At 46.1% G+C, this 15,143-nt stretch overlaps 1 protein-coding gene across 20 annotated transcripts in view; it reads left to right on the top strand.

Annotated features, from left to right (window-relative positions):
- Window positions 1-9,623, top strand: part of LDLRAD4 (low density lipoprotein receptor class A domain containing 4) — a 291,190-nt gene extending 281,567 nt beyond the window's left edge. For 18 of the 20 annotated variants that reach the window (XM_046925120.1, XM_046925119.1, XM_046925118.1 and 15 more), the window contains one exon: window positions 584-9,623. In XM_046925120.1, the coding sequence (XP_046781076.1) occupies window positions 584-1,126 (543 nt within the window). In that variant the 3' untranslated portion in view covers window positions 1,127-9,623. The remainder of the gene's footprint in view (window positions 1-583) is intronic. The other 2 variants (XR_005854449.2, NM_001031013.3) reach the window with 2 other exon arrangements.
- The last annotated feature ends 5,520 nt before the right edge of the window (window positions 9,624-15,143 follow it).

The raw sequence follows: 15,143 nt of genomic DNA, 5'->3' as shown, positions 1-15,143 counted from the left end.
CTTAATATGCCAGAGACATTTTTTCCACTCCCAGTGCAGACATTGTCCCTGGAAGCTGAGAGCTGAGGAGGAGGAGGACACCTGCTCTGCTCTCATAGTGAAGGCGTGAGATATGCTGGACCTTCACAGAATATACCAAAGTGACCATATGAATTCTTTGTTAGTGCTAGGTGTTAGGTTAACTCGGAGTAGGAGGGGTAGGCTCAGGCTGTGGCTGAAGTTCAATATTAGGATGTTTTTGTAGAACTAATTAATTGTCAAGACTAGAGAGGAAAATGTGTTTCCTACCTACAGAAGCAGAATTCATTTATCTTAGCTATGCATGTTTTAATGTTAGAAGAAGCTGTGTAGGATCGTCTTTCTTGAGGCTTGTCTGCAATGTCTTGTGTTAGATCCTTCCTGAACTCCTACCTCTTTTTTTCCATGCACACATATAGGAGCAGGCACGCACAATATCTGCAGGATTGAACCTCTGATATAGATGACAGAGAGAAGCATTTTCTGTTAGTTCTTCATCAGTATGGAGAACCCTCAGTGGTTTGCTCAGCTGTGGAGTCACGGTCTCTCTCTCTTCCCATTACAGATTATGTATGCTCCAAGGTCCAGGGACAGGTTTACCGCCCCATCTTTTATGCAGCGGGACCGTTTCAGTCGCTTCCAGCCCACTTACCCATACATGCAGCATGAGATTGACCTTCCTCCAACCATTTCCCTCTCAGATGGGGAAGAGCCGCCGCCATACCAAGGCCCGTGCACCCTGCAGCTCCGGGACCCAGAGCAGCAGATGGAGCTCAACCGGGAATCTGTCAGGGCACCGCCCAACCGAACCATTTTTGATAGCGACTTGATAGACATTTCCATGTACAATGGGGGCCCCTGCCCACCGAGCAGCAATTCGGGCATAAGTGCAACCAACTATAGCAGTAATGGAAGGATGGAAGGACCACCCCCGACGTACAGCGAGGTCATGGGGCACTACCCAGGCTCCTCGTTTTTCCATCACCAGCACAGCAACGCTCCTCCTTCCTCGCAGAGGGGGAGCAGACTTCAGTTTCAGCAGAACAATTCAGAGAGCACAATTGTCCCCAGCAAAGGCCAAGACCGGAAACCAGGGAACCTGGTCTAAGTCACTCTCCGACGTGCATTTGGACTGAAGACAAGAGATTGAAGCAGGGCGGCGGAGGAAGAGCCCCGTGCTCCGGTGCACAATGTTGTTACATTTCACGTGGTACAACTTAGTAAAACCAAACGTGCAAACCAGTTGTTTGTTTCTGATTCCTTTCAGGGGAATTGCATGCAAAGCAGATTGAAAGAAATACAAACTTCCATTCAGTTTGTCTATGAGCAGTGTTTCGGGGGGTGGGGGGAAGGGGAATATATTATTTTTTTTTAATAAACTATTTCAATTATTTAATTCTAAAAGTAAACTTAGCACAGAAATGAGGCTTGTACAGCCGATTTTGTACTTGCTGAATGGCAGAAAGACGAAGGTTTTGCTAGTTAAACGGGGGAAGAATTGGCCAGTTTGCTTTTTTTTTTCTCCCAGGGTGTGCTTTTTGTTTTTTTTTTAAATATGAATCAAAATTCCTGTTTTGTGTGCCAAGGTATAAAGTTGAGAACTTAGATGAATGCAAGGAATTAATTTGTGTTGTGATAAATGTGTTTTGAAAAGTTGCACTATCTTAATGTTTTAAAAATTATATATGAGGGAACTGTTTTATGTGAAGTTCTTCTATATGTTGTCTTTTCACCTGTGGAATAACGATTGAGCCCCAGAAGTGATCTGGAGGAGTCTGCCCCCCTCCCCCCAGGTTTGCTAGAAAAGGGGACAGGACTTAGCCTAACATCTCTTGACTTACACAAATTGAGAAATACAGGGACACTTAAACTTGTCGACTTTGCAATAATTTGCATCCGAGTAACAGCGCATCAATGAAGTGTCTTGGAGACTTTTGGATGGAAGAAGGCAAATGTGACATCCCAGCATTTTCCATCACTTAGGGTTTAGCTATTTTGCAGCTTAGACTGGTTTGTTTCATAAACGGCAAAACAAAAGCCCGGATGTGTTGATTTGTATTAATTCTAACGAAGTGCTGCCATTCTTTTCATAATGCAGTATCGCCAGTACTTAAGGTTTTAGAGATTTTTGTTCTCACTGTAGCCTGAAGTGTATTTAGTCACATATCATGACATTATGCAATAAATTATTTAAAAACCCAGGGTGGGTTTTTTTCCCCTGCAATGCTGTTAACATATGTGAGACTCTGTTGTGCTTTGCGCTCTCCATTGCATCTTTCAGATACTGAAGTTCAGCCCTGGCGATCCATCCCGTTGGAGTGAATGGGCCTTTGTGGCTGCGACCCCCGCGTGGTCTCTGCAGCAGCGCCGGGGCTGGCAGGTGGGAGCACTTGCGCTAAGTGTTGGCCTTCGGCTCTGGAGGCTGTGGTGGGGGCCCTCCTCTGTGCACGTCGTCTCATGGGCGCCAGCAGGACTGTGCTTATGGGCGGAGGTCACTCATGTAGTAATGAAGCATCTGTAAGCCCGGCTTTTGTCATGCTGGTCTTAAAAGTAATGGGAAGGTTTTGCCTGCTGGTAAAATGGCACGCAGGGCACTTCTTCCCTACCTGGTTTTGTGTGGAAGCAAATGCAGCACTGGAAGGCAGTTCGTGAATGGTGGTAGCGGCAGCACAAGCACATGAAAAAAGCACAACTTGCACTTAAAATGCATTTTGGAAATGGACTTAAAGTAAGAACCTATGGAGTCTTAGTTTGAATAGTTTCTAATATATATGTGTGTGTGTGCGCGTCATCGACTTCACCTTTTCTACCCCCCGAAGCCTTGTGCTTGGTGCCCGGGTGCAAGCACCAGGTGCACCGGGTGCCGGCTCCTATGGCCGGAGACAGGACTTCTGCATGGCTTCTGGCTGGGCACCTGAGGCGAATCTTTGATCTATGCAGAGTTTTAATGCCAAAACAGTGTGTGTCTTTGGTGTGAGTGTGTGCGTGTGTCGTGTGGGCCTCAGCATAGGTTGTTTTCTTCATAAGCTAATTCGGTTTTATGCTAGTTTAGGGAATGTTTGCAGAAGGCAAGACCAACCAGTGTTGATTTTGGTCTTTGGTGACTTCTACTGTCCTTGGGAAGCGAGCTTTGGCCAGACAGTGCGTGTGCCTACGCAGATCCTTTCCGGTTGCCTCAATAAGGGTTATTTAGCCAAGAAGCCTTTAGGTGAGAACAGCTGGAACTCGCTGGCTGTGTCTGAGCATGCCTGGCTGGGGCCCTGGGGTTGGACCAGTTGAACACCAGCATCTCCCTCTGTGCAGATCTCACAGGAGGGAGCCTTGGACTTACCTTCAGAGTCACCTCTTGGAAACATATTTTCTTGAAGTCAGCCCTTTGCCATCCTTCGACATCTCTGTATGCTGGTGAATTTCTGCGTATTCCATTCATGTTCTTGGGCATGATGGTTGTCTCAGTCTCTTGATTGAACACATTTTTCTGTGCGTGGAAAATGTGAGCTGTTCCACCCATTCTGTAGAAGAGAGTAGTGGGGAAAACAACAACTCTTAATATTGGCTCACCTAATGGTTGCATTTCTTCCTACGTCTTTGCCTTCTCCTTGTGTTTTGCTGTGCAAAGCTCACATGCAGCCAGCGTCCTCATCAGTAAGGAATTGTAATGGCCTGGTGCTTGGTGCAGGCACGCTGTCATCCGCTGCTTTCATTTGAGGGCCTCTTATGGGAGTAGATGCAACATATCTGAATGATATTAAGGGTATTTGTTGGGACAGCAACTGTGTAACGTTACAGAAGTGTGTGCTCCTTTTTTATTGTTGTAGTGAGAGGAAATCTGCCTTTGCACCAGAAACGAATAAGGAATTTGAATAGTGTTATTAATACTTACAGGTTTAGAAGTCGGTATTCTCTGAATGCAGGTAATTCTGTGCAGCATTTGTTGAGAATTCCCTTTGAAAACACCCAGAATTAGGTTCCACAGCCACTAAATGTAACTTTGTAAGCTATTAAAGATTTCAGTAAGCCTTGTAGGGTTATTTATGTAGATTACAGCTCCATACTGGTGTTCTACCATGCGCAGAAAACACACAGTGCATGCGCAGAGTGTTCTGTCTGATCAATCCTATTAGCCTGAACTCTGTCTGCATCTCCCGATCTTTCCTGGATAACCCATCTTCCCAAAATTCACTCCGATGTCCCCAGCTATTTTCAGGCTAAAAGAATTATTATTATTATTATTATTATTTTTATTACAAATTAAGGCATTATGACCTCTCAAAGGTTAGTTCTTCCCTCTAGCGGCTTGGCATGGGTCCCTTCTTGGTGCTAAATGCATCTGTGTGTTTTCTTGCGGTCCTGCAGGGCTGGATGTGTGGGATGCTCAGCCATAAGAAAAAGGTTTCAGGAGGAATGTGCTTTCCTTGTGATGGAGGAGGAAGCCGCGTAGTGCTAGAGCACCCCGTGTCTGAGCTGACTGAGTGGCACTGCACGGCGCGGCCACTTCCAGCCCTGCCAGGCAGTGCAGTGCTGGGCCTGCAGGCTGACACCTCGGTGTTGGAGCATGGGGAATGCTGTGGAGCAGATGGGCTGCTGGCGTTCTGCTGACTCCAAGCCCTGCACATTTAAGCAGGTTGATATCGATGTTCTCAAATTGTTCTCTGCAGTTATTTTGTTTTTGTTTTCTTTTTCCAAGGTTAAACCGTACGCTTGCTGGTACATTTGAAGATATTTATGATTGTCCCCAAGCTCTCTCTGGTCGTTACCATTGAGTCGTGTTGATGTGCATGTGTGTGTATACATACCTGCATGCAAAATTGTGCCTGTGACCTGTTCATCCATTCTCTATGTATTAGTTACTATTCCATAACCACCTCCCAGAAATGCTAACTGGCATCGTGCTCCCAGGAGCGATGACAGGTCGTTTGTCACAAACAGTGGGAGGCATGAGGAGTATTTGTTTCTTGCTCCTGTAATTGTTGTGTGCTGCTTTTGTCAGTTGGGAAGTTTTGCTGAGTGGATCCTTGCCCATGCCCTGGTGCGCTAGTCCATCTTCCATCCAACTGCTCTCCTTTTTCAGGCTGGGCTTTGAAAAATCCTTATGCTTTTGGGACAGCGCTAATGTAGACCTCATGTGATGATTTACACAAAGCAAATGTAATTCATGTATTCTTTAAATCTCAGAAGCATGTTATTTCAAACCTTGCTGATGCTAAGAACCAAGGGATGTGTTAGTGTGCTGGGTTCAGATAAAGGTTGCCTTTTGATTACATCTTTGCTTTTTAAATAAATGGTGTTAGGAAGAATTGAATTATGCATCCATGGCGTGAGTTGCCTGCTTGCCAACCAGCATGATTATAACTGCTCTTCTAAACTACCCCCAAATGTGTCAGTTGTCTTAAATCCCTGGAAAGGAGGACTCTTGTTGAATTATTTGAGATGTGTTGTGGTCCCTTAGAACGTGGAAAAATCCCTTGTGAGGATATGCTGGATGTACAGAGGTTTCCTGGCCAAGCTCTCTGTATTTCCTCTATTCCATATTAGTAAACTGCAGCTCAGAATTTTGAGAATGGCCCAGCTGAAAAGGTTGGCTGGTAAGATTTTTTTATGTTTAATAGTTTGCCAGTCTGTGTTCATCTGTCAGGGGTGCAAGTTACCTTCTGGCCCACCTCTGCACTTGCTGTCACTGTGCTGGCAAAAGCCCCACTGGGCACACTCACACCAGCAAAAATAAGTTGTTTTATTGGTATGGCTCCGCTTGGGGATTAGCAGGAGCTGCACCACAAAATTCAGCCTCCATGAGCAACGCTGGAGCCCGTTGTCTCTTCCCAGCAAACTCTATCCTGTGTCAGTGGCAGCTCTGTTTGGATGAAGTCCTTTACCGTGCCAGCGAGCAGAAGGCTGCTGGTGTTCCCTTGGAAGAGTCACAACTATTGGCATTAAATGCATTTCAGGGCCATCCTGCTTTCAAGGGAAAAACAGCATGATTGCACAATGAGACTTAGTGCAAACTCTCCCGGCTTTTCCTTCTGCCGTGCTGTTTTCTCCCCATTTGCAGGCTGAGCAAAAGCAACCGGGTGGCACTGGCTCTGCTTCAGCTCCAGCAGAGCTTATTTTTGTGTTGGTCAACAATACAGAAACAAACTCATATCCTAGAAACTTCCCCCTCGCCCCAACAGCCGCGCTCTGTGTGATTTACTGCCAGAGATGACTCTGTCATTTCTTTGCTGCATTGCTGCTGCTGCTGCTGTTTTACCTGGTTTGGTATGTGAGCTTTCTGAGGTGGTGTGGGATATGTAGGATCTTGTAGGTGACGAAACTGTCTCTTTTTCTTCTTCCTTTCTCTCTTTGGTTCGTGCTCGTCTGTCTGCTCTGGTAGGGTTATTAATGAGTTATCAACGTACGTGCTAGGTATAATTTTGAGGAGGTTTGCATGTTGGTAGTCTGTAAGCAACTAAGGTGCCTCATGTTCAGGTCTGAGCAGATGGGATCCCCTTGCACTCGAGGGCCTGACCCAACGCCCGGTGCCGTTGGCACGAGGACTCTTGCCGACTCCAGGGGGCGTTGGGTCAGGCCTCGCGCTCCCACCTTTGTTGTGCCTCACTTAAAATGGTGCTTTTTGGGTCGTCTGTCTTTTTCTTTCCAATTTTGTTGGTTGTGGGTTTTTTTTTTTCTTTCTTTCTTTTTTTTTTTTTTTTTATGGTGCTGTGTATAACTTGAATATATTATGCACATATCCTACCCAATGGGTAGAACAACAAACACATGAAAACAAATAGATGTTAATACTGTAAGATAATGTATAGATGATACCGATTTTAACACAAAATAATGGCATAGACTTTGTGAATGCCAACTTCTGTGCTTGGTCCTCTTTTGTAAGAAGATTTGCAAATGAATGCATACAAATGACAAAAAGTCTATGTATTTTATTTTCCTATTAAATATCAATATAATACCATAAGGGAAAAAGTTTGAACAAATCCTTTTTGACTTGCCTGTGTATAGCAATTGGTCGTTGGATGCATCTTTGCTGTGAAGATCTGTTCTTTTTTTTTAAATCTTTAAATGTGTCACTTTAAGAAAAAGGAAAAAAAAAAAAAAAAGCAAAACAAACAAAACCTCCACAGCTTTAACCTTGCAGCTAGATGCTTCTTGTCTTGGTCGTTGCCTTGCTATTGCTGAGTTGGACTAGTATTAGTTACTACTTCTCCAGCAGATACGTTATTTATTATCCTTGATTAAGTTTTGGTGTTGCTTTTGTTTCTTTTTAACCTAGAAATGGGCTAAAACCTTTCAGATCTTTTTTTGTCTGCGTCCTTGATGGGAAGTGAAGCTCAGACAAGCGGGAACCGATCTAGACCACCCCTGTGAAGTAAAGAGGAGGCCAACAAGAGTTGTGTGTAACCAGCCAGCTCTGCTGTGCTGCTTCCCTGCTGCTGTGCTGCGTGCTGAGCAGAGCGCAGGCCTTGAGGCTTCACTTTCCTCGTGCCCCACTGCCATGCCGATTGCTGACAGCAGCAACTGAGCCCAGGTCGATACATAATAAGGTGGAAGGAAGGCCGCAGCCTGGTTGGAGCCAGCGCGGTTAGGGAGCCCTTTGCGCTGTGCATTTCAGCTGGTAGGGTGGTGCTGGCCAGAGGACAGGCCTGCCCGGCTGCTTGGGTCCCCCCACACGTCCCCATGCCCCACGCGCTCTCAGCGTGGCTTGTTCGGTGAAGCAAATACCTCAGGAAAACTAAACGTGAAGTTCTACTTTAGAGAATTGCAGATACTCTACTTATTTTTCTAAGCTGTTTGTTCTAACTATCCCAGGACGGTAGGTGATGTACGAGTTTGTCGGTCTGAGACAGACCAGTCCTCTTGCTGATGGATGCCGGCTGATCTCTCATAGATACCCGTCTGTCTGTAACTTTTTTATACTTGTCAGGCTTTAACCACAGATGTAACGTAGCGGCACGTCGGGATGTTGTCGGGGCGGCGTTTTTGTTCGGTTTTCAGTTGGTAGCCGTATCTGGGCCTGGTGAAGGCCGTGGTGAAGCCCTGTGGGCTGAGCAGCCCCTGGCTCCTACCTGCAGCGCTCACAGCCTGTGGCTCAGAGCACGGCCCTTGGCCACCCCGTGTGGCTTCTCTGCCGACCTGAAACTCCAGCTACGCATTTGTCTGTAAATATCTTTTTACAAACCCCCACGGGCATCCCATGTCTGAATGTTGACCATGGCTGTTCTGTTCTTTGTTTTAAAGAAATCCATAAGTTTTATGGCCAGTTCCACATCGTCAAGCCTGTGCAGGTAGCTTGTCTCCATCCCTCTCTCTACTGAGCTGTTTTATCAGTAAGCATGTACCATAGTGAAGTATGCATATTTTACGACTGTCGTTAGTTGATTCATTTATTGTTTGCCAGGGCATAGAGCAGTTTTTCTGGAAGTGTGTCTTGCCTGGCCGTGTCACGTCTCTGTTTGCACTGCAGAACAACTTCTGCATGTGAAGGAAGAAAAGCAAACAAAAAACCCAGGCCTTGACTAGCAGGAGTCTTTACAGAGCAAACCTTGTGCTAGAAGAACCTAAGGTGTGATTTATCGTAACAAAACTTGCATATTGAGTGGACCAAACAGGAGCACGTCTCCTTCCAGAGGCACTAATTGGCTTTGAAGCTGCAGTGGCAGGAGCAGACTCTGAGTGTCTTCACAGCCGTGTTCACACTTTGCCATTTTCCACAAAGCGCAGTAGGCAGCCAGGATGCTAGGAGAAGTGTAAGCAGAAGTTAGGAGAGCCTCAGGCATCATAGAGCCTGGACAGCAAAAATAATAATAATGAAATCACCTTAATATCATTTAACAACCTTTTCTACTTGCAGTACAAGGCTACGTAAGCGCTGTTAGGGATTTTATCTTTATAGCTATCAACTGCCCAATGCTGCTGTGCTCAGAGCATTTCATGATGGTATGTACATCGGTCAGGCTGTTTTACTTCAAACTAACCACCCAATGCCTGGTTTTAGAGTGTGGACCCTCTCTTTGTTGCTTCTTGCTAGTTATTTTACAGTGTAAAATGCTTTATTGCTGTATGGATTTTTTTGTATTTCCAACATTGTGGCTTTCAAGATCACACTTTCAGCGTCTCTTATTTTTGTCCATTTTGTTTCAAGTTATTCTGAAATATGTACAGCACTATCAACAATATTTAATCTTTCTTTTAAATTTTATTGTTGTAAAAACAAATCTATTAAAAAACAGTACGTTTGTTTTTTTTTTACAGCTGTATTGGGATTTCTCAGTAGGTGTTCATGTGACGCTATGACAAACCTGGCTTGCTTTAAGTTTTTTTTTTTTTTTTAACCTTATTTTCCTTTTAACACAATTAATTTGTTGCTTATTTTCCACCGTAACTCCCGGTTATATAAAGGAAAAGATTTCAACTGTTGTGTATCTGACTCTTTTAATTGAGCAAATGGTGATGTCCTAGTTTTTAGACCTAAGGTCTGTTATTGCAATACTTTTAAAGGAAGATGTTGCTCTAAGTGCTGTTGTTAGTTTTAAATACAGATTTTATGCTTGTTCTTAATATGCTGTGGTTAAACCACAGCACAAAATTATTAAAAACCATGAAATGCATTTGTCTCCTGTTGAATTTCTTTGTGAAGTGGGGAAAAAGGGGATGAAACGCCGGGGTGACATTCTGTAAAACAAATGCTTGTCCTTTTTCGTCCTTGCTTTTCTGCTCTCAAGCTGGTAGCTGGGCATTAGGGAGTCGGAGGGTGGATTCAGTCCTTGTAACGTAGATTAAGAACACCGCCCAAACCACGAAGCTGAAGAAGCTGATTGAAAAGCGAACATACAGGATATGGTTCATGCAGGGGAAAAGCACATATCCTTGGTAATAAAAGGTAAATCCAACTGTCCACAGGTGGTGCCTCTCGCTTTGCTATTGGAAAGCTTAACAACACAAGAAGAAATTATGTTGAAGTATAAAGTGATGCTTCGTGTAGCATGATTATTAACGTAATCCTTGTCTAGTGCTGCATGTTAGACCTGTGTCCGAGCTCCCTGATTCCTCTTGGGGAGCGATCCTTAGAGGGCGCTGGTGCTGCAAACCGGGGGCTCTCTGGCAGCATGTGGAGAAGAGGCTTCTGAGGGGGCTGTGCATCCCCAGCCCACTTCTGACACCCTCCTTCTGGAGCAGCCCTTGGGCCGCCTTCGGACAGGAGCCCTTTCTGCTGTTCTCTTCAAATGGCCTCCTTATTTAAATGCTGCAGCATTTTTTGTTGCCTCCATTTAAAAGTGTAACAATTCTCTCTTCCTATAACCACCCAGAGTCAGCATCTCCTCCTCTACAGCATTTTAATTCTTCCTTGGTGCTTAGAAGGTAGCTGGGGCCTCGGTGCTTAGAAGTGCTCCAGACCTCCGAGCGTCTGCTCCTCCTCTGCTGTCTGAACCCTGAACTCCCTGGAAACTGCTTTCTTGAGACTGCTTTGATCTTTTACTTAATCTGGTTTTAATTGTATTTATATTTGTTTTATAATATGCCATTCTGTTTGATTGTGTTTTAATATCTTTGCCAATGGTTGCAGCTCAGAACTCGGCTATAAATGGGATGTCTCATCTCAGTAGGGTTACTTTTCCTGTTTAAAGATTAATACAGTGGCTGCTGCAGTCCTGTGAAACCTTTCGGTCTGGCTTCCAGGCTCCCCACAGTATTGCCTCTCATTACAAACACCCTGGTTGTACCACTCCAAACCTTTTTCTTCCCCAAGACCGCTCTATAATGAGGCTTGGTTGCTTAGACAAAAATTAATTAGGCTTCTCTCATTATCACTGTTTTGATCGGCCGTGCTTTAAATGAGTTCTAATTAAAATGCACATTTTAAAACCCTCACTGCTGAATCCTGTTCTCATCGCTCGCTTCTGCTGCAGCAATGCCCGGCTTTTGTTCCACGTGCATTGTGCCACTTCCACACAACTCCAGCACTGGGTAAGAATAAAAACCTGCAGGATTTTTTTCTTTTTTGGCTTGTTTTCTACTTTTTTTTCCTCTCCAGACCGAGTGTGAAATGATTACTCCTAAGAGCGGAGGTTAGAGCTGAGGTAGCCCATTCTTTTCCATGTGGTAAAAGCGACAAGTTATGTTTCTCAGTATCCCGTGCAGTTCACAACATTAATTACTCTCAGAATATTCCTCAGTGTTTGAGAAATCACCTGCTGTACTTAGTGCTGGTTAACGGCCTGCTTCTGCTTACCTTGGGTGCTACAAATCACCCTTAGATGTTAATTAAGTTGGAAGGACTCTGGGATGCGCAGCAGTGCTGGACGCACGCTGAGCTGAAGGCAACGTGCTGGATGCTGGCGGATTTATGGACTGCACGTGGAGCGGGGCATGCTGAATGCCCACTGTCCTTTGTAACACATGCAGAGCAGCAGGTCCTTACTGCAAAATACTCTGTACTCAGTAATGGCTTCTACTACAGAGCGCTTCGCACAGAGGTGCTAGCACTGCTTTGAAGATGCATGGAGAAGGACATGGCAGCGCTCAGTGCAGAGCCATCTCCCCACCTCCACCGCTCGTGGTCCCTCCTGCAGACAGGTGTTGTCTCCCTGCTCCTTCTGCCATTTGTGTACTTCTGCCTTGTACAGAGCTATCATCTCTCTGGGTTTCGCTGGCAGTTTCAGGGTTTTAAAAAAGCCATTGGAACACAGTCACCCTTTGCCCGGAGAGAGAAGGCAATTTTTCCACGGAGGCCAAAATGTCACCCTTGAGCCCAAGAAGCTCCCTTCAATGCCAATACCAGATCACTCCAGATTAAGTTAACATTTGCAGACATTACAGTGATTGACAGTGGAGTTGAGTGGAAAATTCCGATTTAATCCCACTCTGTGTGCCACAGACGTGGCTCAGACAGCTTGACCTACATTTAACCCTAGACAGCAAGAAACTCTCAGAGGAAAAAAAAAACAAAAAAAACCAACTAGTTTTGTCCTCAAAGCCTTGGGAATGTTACAGCTTATCGCATGTCCCCCTGCATATGCATACACGTGTAATTATATTACCAGTCTCTGAGTCTTTCATATGCTGAGCCAAGCTTGCCCTAGTTGGCTTTACTTGAAGAAGCCATATAAGCCAAATCGAAAGCATTAACGTTTGCATACCCTTTCAGCAGGGCTTATGGCAACAGCTAAATGTACAGGAGCTGTTTATTTTCCTACAATTGGGTTAGGATTGTAAGTAAGTACTTTACAGTTTGCTTCCAGCTGCAAACTTGACAGCTCTCCAAAAAAGACGGTGAGCTGGTGTCTTTCTCTCTGGAGAATCCTGACAGGTAGGGCTCGGCTGGCCGCTGCAGAACCGCTTTTCTGGCCACTTTGGCCCCCTTTGGCTTTGCAGTCCAGCTGCGTGTGTTTTAGAGGGTCAGTGGTGCAGCATCAGATGCTGCAGCTTCTCAGTGAGAGGTGCACCGGTGCATGTTGGAAGCCGTATGGCTGAGTGATTGCATCAGCCGCTCAGTGCAAGCCCTCTCACCTTTTTAAATTATGCTGTGTGTTCTACCAATACTATGCTTGTAGGTAAGAAAACATGCACACTAGCTCTAGCCATATGCTAGGGGAAATAGACGCTTTCATTTCAATTAAAATTATACTCCATCAGGAAAATGGTACTGAGCACACTAAAATCACCATCTGACCATAACACTGAAGAAGTGAAGAGCCGATCTGGGCTAAAACTCTTCTCATAGCAATTGCCACACAGCTTGTAAGTTACTCCTGACTGGGACATGGGGGACTGTGGGAACATCTATTTTCCCATATAGGTCTGCTCTTTATGGAAATGCAAAGATTCAGGTCTTCACCTTTAGGGATGGATGCTCGCACAATCACCATTGCCCCCAGTTACACAAAGGTAGGCCACTTGGCCAGCCAAAGCAGCATATTTCATACAATCATATATTCATTAGGGTTGGAAAAGACCTCCAAAATCATCTGGTCAACTATCCACTTTCTACCAATACTGTCCACTAACCATGTCCCTCGGTGCCACATCCACACATTCCTTGAACACCTCCAGAGACGGCGACTATACCACCTCCCTGGGCAGCCTGTGCCATTACTTCACCATGCCTTCTGAGCAGAAAGTGTTCCTAATACCCAACCTGAACCTTCCCCTCCTTCATTTCTTTATGAAAGTTTACCCAGTTGTATTTAGTTTGGTTTTATTTTGTCCCTTCCCTTCCCTTCCCTTCCCTTCCCTTCCCTTCCCTTCCCTTCCCTTCCCTTCCCTTCCCTTCCCTTCCCTTCCCTTCCCTTCCCTTCCCTTCCCTTCCCTTCCCTTCCCTTCCCTTCCCTTCCCTTCCCTTCCCTTCCCTTCCCTTCCCTTCCCTTCCCTCCCCTCCCCTCCCCTCCCCTCCCCTCCCCTCCCCTTCCTTCTTCCTTTTTTTTTTTTTAACTACCAAACAAGCCTGTGTATCCTCCCCTGTGTTCCCTCCTCTGTAGTTGTTCAATCAATTGCTTAAACTCAAACCCAAACTTAATGCTACATGTTGCCCTGTGGCCTTATGAAATCAAGATGTATTCTTTCTACTTAGAAGATCATCTTCATCAAAATAGTCAGATAATTGCCAGGGGATAATTACAGCTCTCTAATTATTATTGTTGCTGACGGTAAGTGATGAATAAGGACAAATGCAGCTCAGTGCTCCAAGCCGACACCCAAGGGGAACACAATCAGAAATGCATTTTGACGAGGATGGTCACATGAGGACAGCAGTGACCCAGGAGATGACGTGGCAGGTGCCCTGCTGGGCTGCAGTGGGCTGCCAGGGGCTGGGGGCTTTCTCTGCTGCCACTGAGTGCCCCTCCAGCAGCTCCAGCTCTGCCCTCCAAGGCAAGGGAGGGGAAATCTCTAAAATATTTTCTCCAATGACTAGAGCCCCGCTGGGTCCTGTGTGTTCTGGTTGATGGCAAGGTGAATGAGTCTGCAGTGTGCTCTGGCAGCTCCAAGGGCCAACTGTACCACCCTGGGTTGCATCAGGCCCAGCACTGCCACCAGACAAGTTGAAGGGATTCAGAGGATTACAGACTCACCAAGACCTCCAAGATCACACAGTCTAACCACCCACCATCCACTAACATTCCTCCACTAAAACATGTCTCTCTTCTTGAACACTTCCAGGAACAGTGACTCCACCACCTCCCTGGGCAGCCCGTTCCGGTGCCTTACCACTCTTTTGGAGAAGAAATTGTTTAATATGCAACCCGAACCTGCCATTTTTGAGGCCATTCCCTCTAATCCTAACAGTAATTACGCAGGAGAAGAGGCTGACTCCACCTCACCACAACCTCCCTCTTCAGGTCGTTGTAGAGAGGGATAAGGTCTCCACTGAACGTCCTCCAGAATGAACAATCCCAGAGGGCTGTCCCACTCTGCTCTGTGCTGCGCGGCCTCACCTCAAGCACTGCATGTAGTTTGAGTTCCATAAGATAAGAAGGGCATGTAACTATTAGTTTTACAGAGGGCTACAGACATGGCTAGGGGCCTAGAAGTCAAGATGTATGAGGAGTGGCTGAGGTCCCTGGGTTTGCTCAGCGCAGAGCAGAGGAGCTGAGGGGAGGCCTGATGGCGGCTGCAGCTCCTCACAGGGAGCGGAGGGGCAGCGCTGAGCTCTGCTCTGTGTGACAGCGACAGGGCCCGAGGGAACGGCATGGAGCTGTGTCAGGGGAGGGGCAACTGGGGGTTAGGGAAAGGTGCTGCACTAGAGGGCAGTGGGCATGGAACGGGCTGCCCAGGGCAGTGGGCACGGCCCCAAGCTGCCTGAGTTCATGTAGCATTTGGACACTAGGTTTGAGTTTTGAGTGGTCTGTATGGAGCCAGGGGTTGGACTTGATGATCCTTACAGGTCCCTTCCAACTCAGCATATCTTATGATTTTAGGATTCTCAGGCCATTGGAGAAGTTGTCAGTGGCTGTGGCACAGGTGCTTCCCCATCTAGCCTGTATGCTGTGGTTGAAGGGTAGGGACCCACATATTCATGGCCAGAAAAGCCAGAAGGATCCATGAGAAGCCAGAAGGTACCCATGAGGACTGTCTGGTGAGTTCTCCTGGGTCTGACTCACAGCTCAGCCCAGGACTGGGATATGGGTGTGCTT

The sequence above is a fragment of the Gallus gallus genome, chromosome 2 (assembly GCF_016699485.2).
Source record: "Gallus gallus isolate bGalGal1 chromosome 2, bGalGal1.mat.broiler.GRCg7b, whole genome shotgun sequence".
In the NCBI taxonomy this organism is placed as follows: Eukaryota; Metazoa; Chordata; class Aves; order Galliformes; family Phasianidae; genus Gallus; species Gallus gallus.
The sequence above is the reverse complement of the archived record's forward strand: the minus strand, read 5'-3'. Positions and strand labels throughout refer to the sequence as shown.